This window comes from Pseudomyrmex gracilis, unplaced genomic scaffold, assembly GCF_002006095.1.
Source record: "Pseudomyrmex gracilis isolate BER0280 unplaced genomic scaffold, ASM200609v1 scaffold_19, whole genome shotgun sequence".
Taxonomy (NCBI): Eukaryota; Metazoa; Arthropoda; class Insecta; order Hymenoptera; family Formicidae; genus Pseudomyrmex; species Pseudomyrmex gracilis.
Window position 1 is genome coordinate 1 of NW_018020603.1, and position 1,302 is coordinate 1,302.

Here is a 1,302-nt window from a genome sequence, read left to right on the forward strand (position 1 = left end):
TTAGACTTATTCATTTCAATTAAAAAAATACAAAGTTTATATTTTCGCGTCACATTAGTTAGTCGTCGGCAGTTATTGATTTTTTATGTATTTTATATGCTGTTTATTAGTTCTTGTCATTCCGTTGCTACGGCGTACGAGCGCGCGAAAAAATGACAGCTCCGAACTGTCATTTTGCACGTGGCTGCACGCTCATTCCTGGATTTTTATGTATTAAGATCTCGTTAAATATTGCGAATCTCGCAAAATGGTACAGAACTTTTCGACTCATGAAGTCATTAAAACTACCTATTTTACAGGTATATAAGTATTTTGTTAAAAGAATAAATTTAAAAAATAAATACAAAAGTAAACTGCAAAATTCTAAGATGATACAATGTTTTTGTTTTAGGACGGTTTTCACGTAAAAGAGACATGTTGCTTGCAATATATTTTAAGACTTGATACGCACGATATTTTAATATCCGGTGGTGAAGACTGCACCCTTCGTGTTAGTTGTGTATCTCAGAGTTTTAAAGAAAATTTCGAGAACGTCTACACCTTTCATACTTAAGGAATTTTTGATGGTCATCTTTCGGGCATAAAATGTATAAGTATTGTTAAATTAAGCAACAAGCTCGGCAAATTAAATAACAGATATTTAGTCTTTTCTGCTGGAGGAAGAGCACAGCTAAAAGTCTGGGAGATAAATTTTAAATACAATCGACAAATATCGCCAAGTGTTGATGTATCATGTTCCGACATGAACTCTCATATGCTCTACGAACAAGATCAATATCGCAGGAAACTTTGGCAAGAAACTAAACAGTCTTATGTTATAGAACCAGAAACACGTTACATGGATATTTATACGTATTATCTTTCTGAGGATCTAAATTGTGTGTTAATATTTGTAGCTTGTGCAGACGGATATCTAAGGTAATTTAACAGTTTAACTTATCAAATATCAGGTTAACAGACTTACAAAATATAATTCTGATTTTCTGTTATAGACTATTCGTGTACAATATGAAAACCAACAACACGTATTTAAAAGTATCCACCAAATATATAAATCGTTGCATTTTGAAAATACACGTGTTATCACACAAGGGCAAAGTAATTGTGTTAACAATGAGTACTGATGGATTGTCACGTTTCTTCGATTATATCAATATAGTTACGAAAATATATGAAGATACAAATTCCAAGGATATTATAGATTTCAGTGATGCTCCTTTTGCAGAACATAGTCTGCATCAGTCAGGAATCAATTCTTTTGATCTACAATATTTAAATAAAAATAAATATCTTTTAGCTACT

At 31.7% G+C, this 1,302-nt stretch overlaps 1 protein-coding gene across 1 annotated transcript in view; it reads left to right on the plus strand.

The window, feature by feature from the left end:
- Nucleotides 1-47: 47 nt before the first annotated feature.
- The window catches only part of LOC109851712 (WD repeat-containing protein 6-like), a 2,727-nt gene continuing 1,472 nt past the window's right edge, over nucleotides 48-1,302 (plus strand). Inside the window, exons 1-2 of the mRNA XM_020422045.1 lie at nucleotides 48-918; nucleotides 993-1,296. Of these exons, the coding sequence (XP_020277634.1) occupies nucleotides 743-918; nucleotides 993-1,296 (480 nt within the window). The 5' untranslated portion in view covers nucleotides 48-742. The remainder of the gene's footprint in view (nucleotides 919-992; nucleotides 1,297-1,302) is intronic.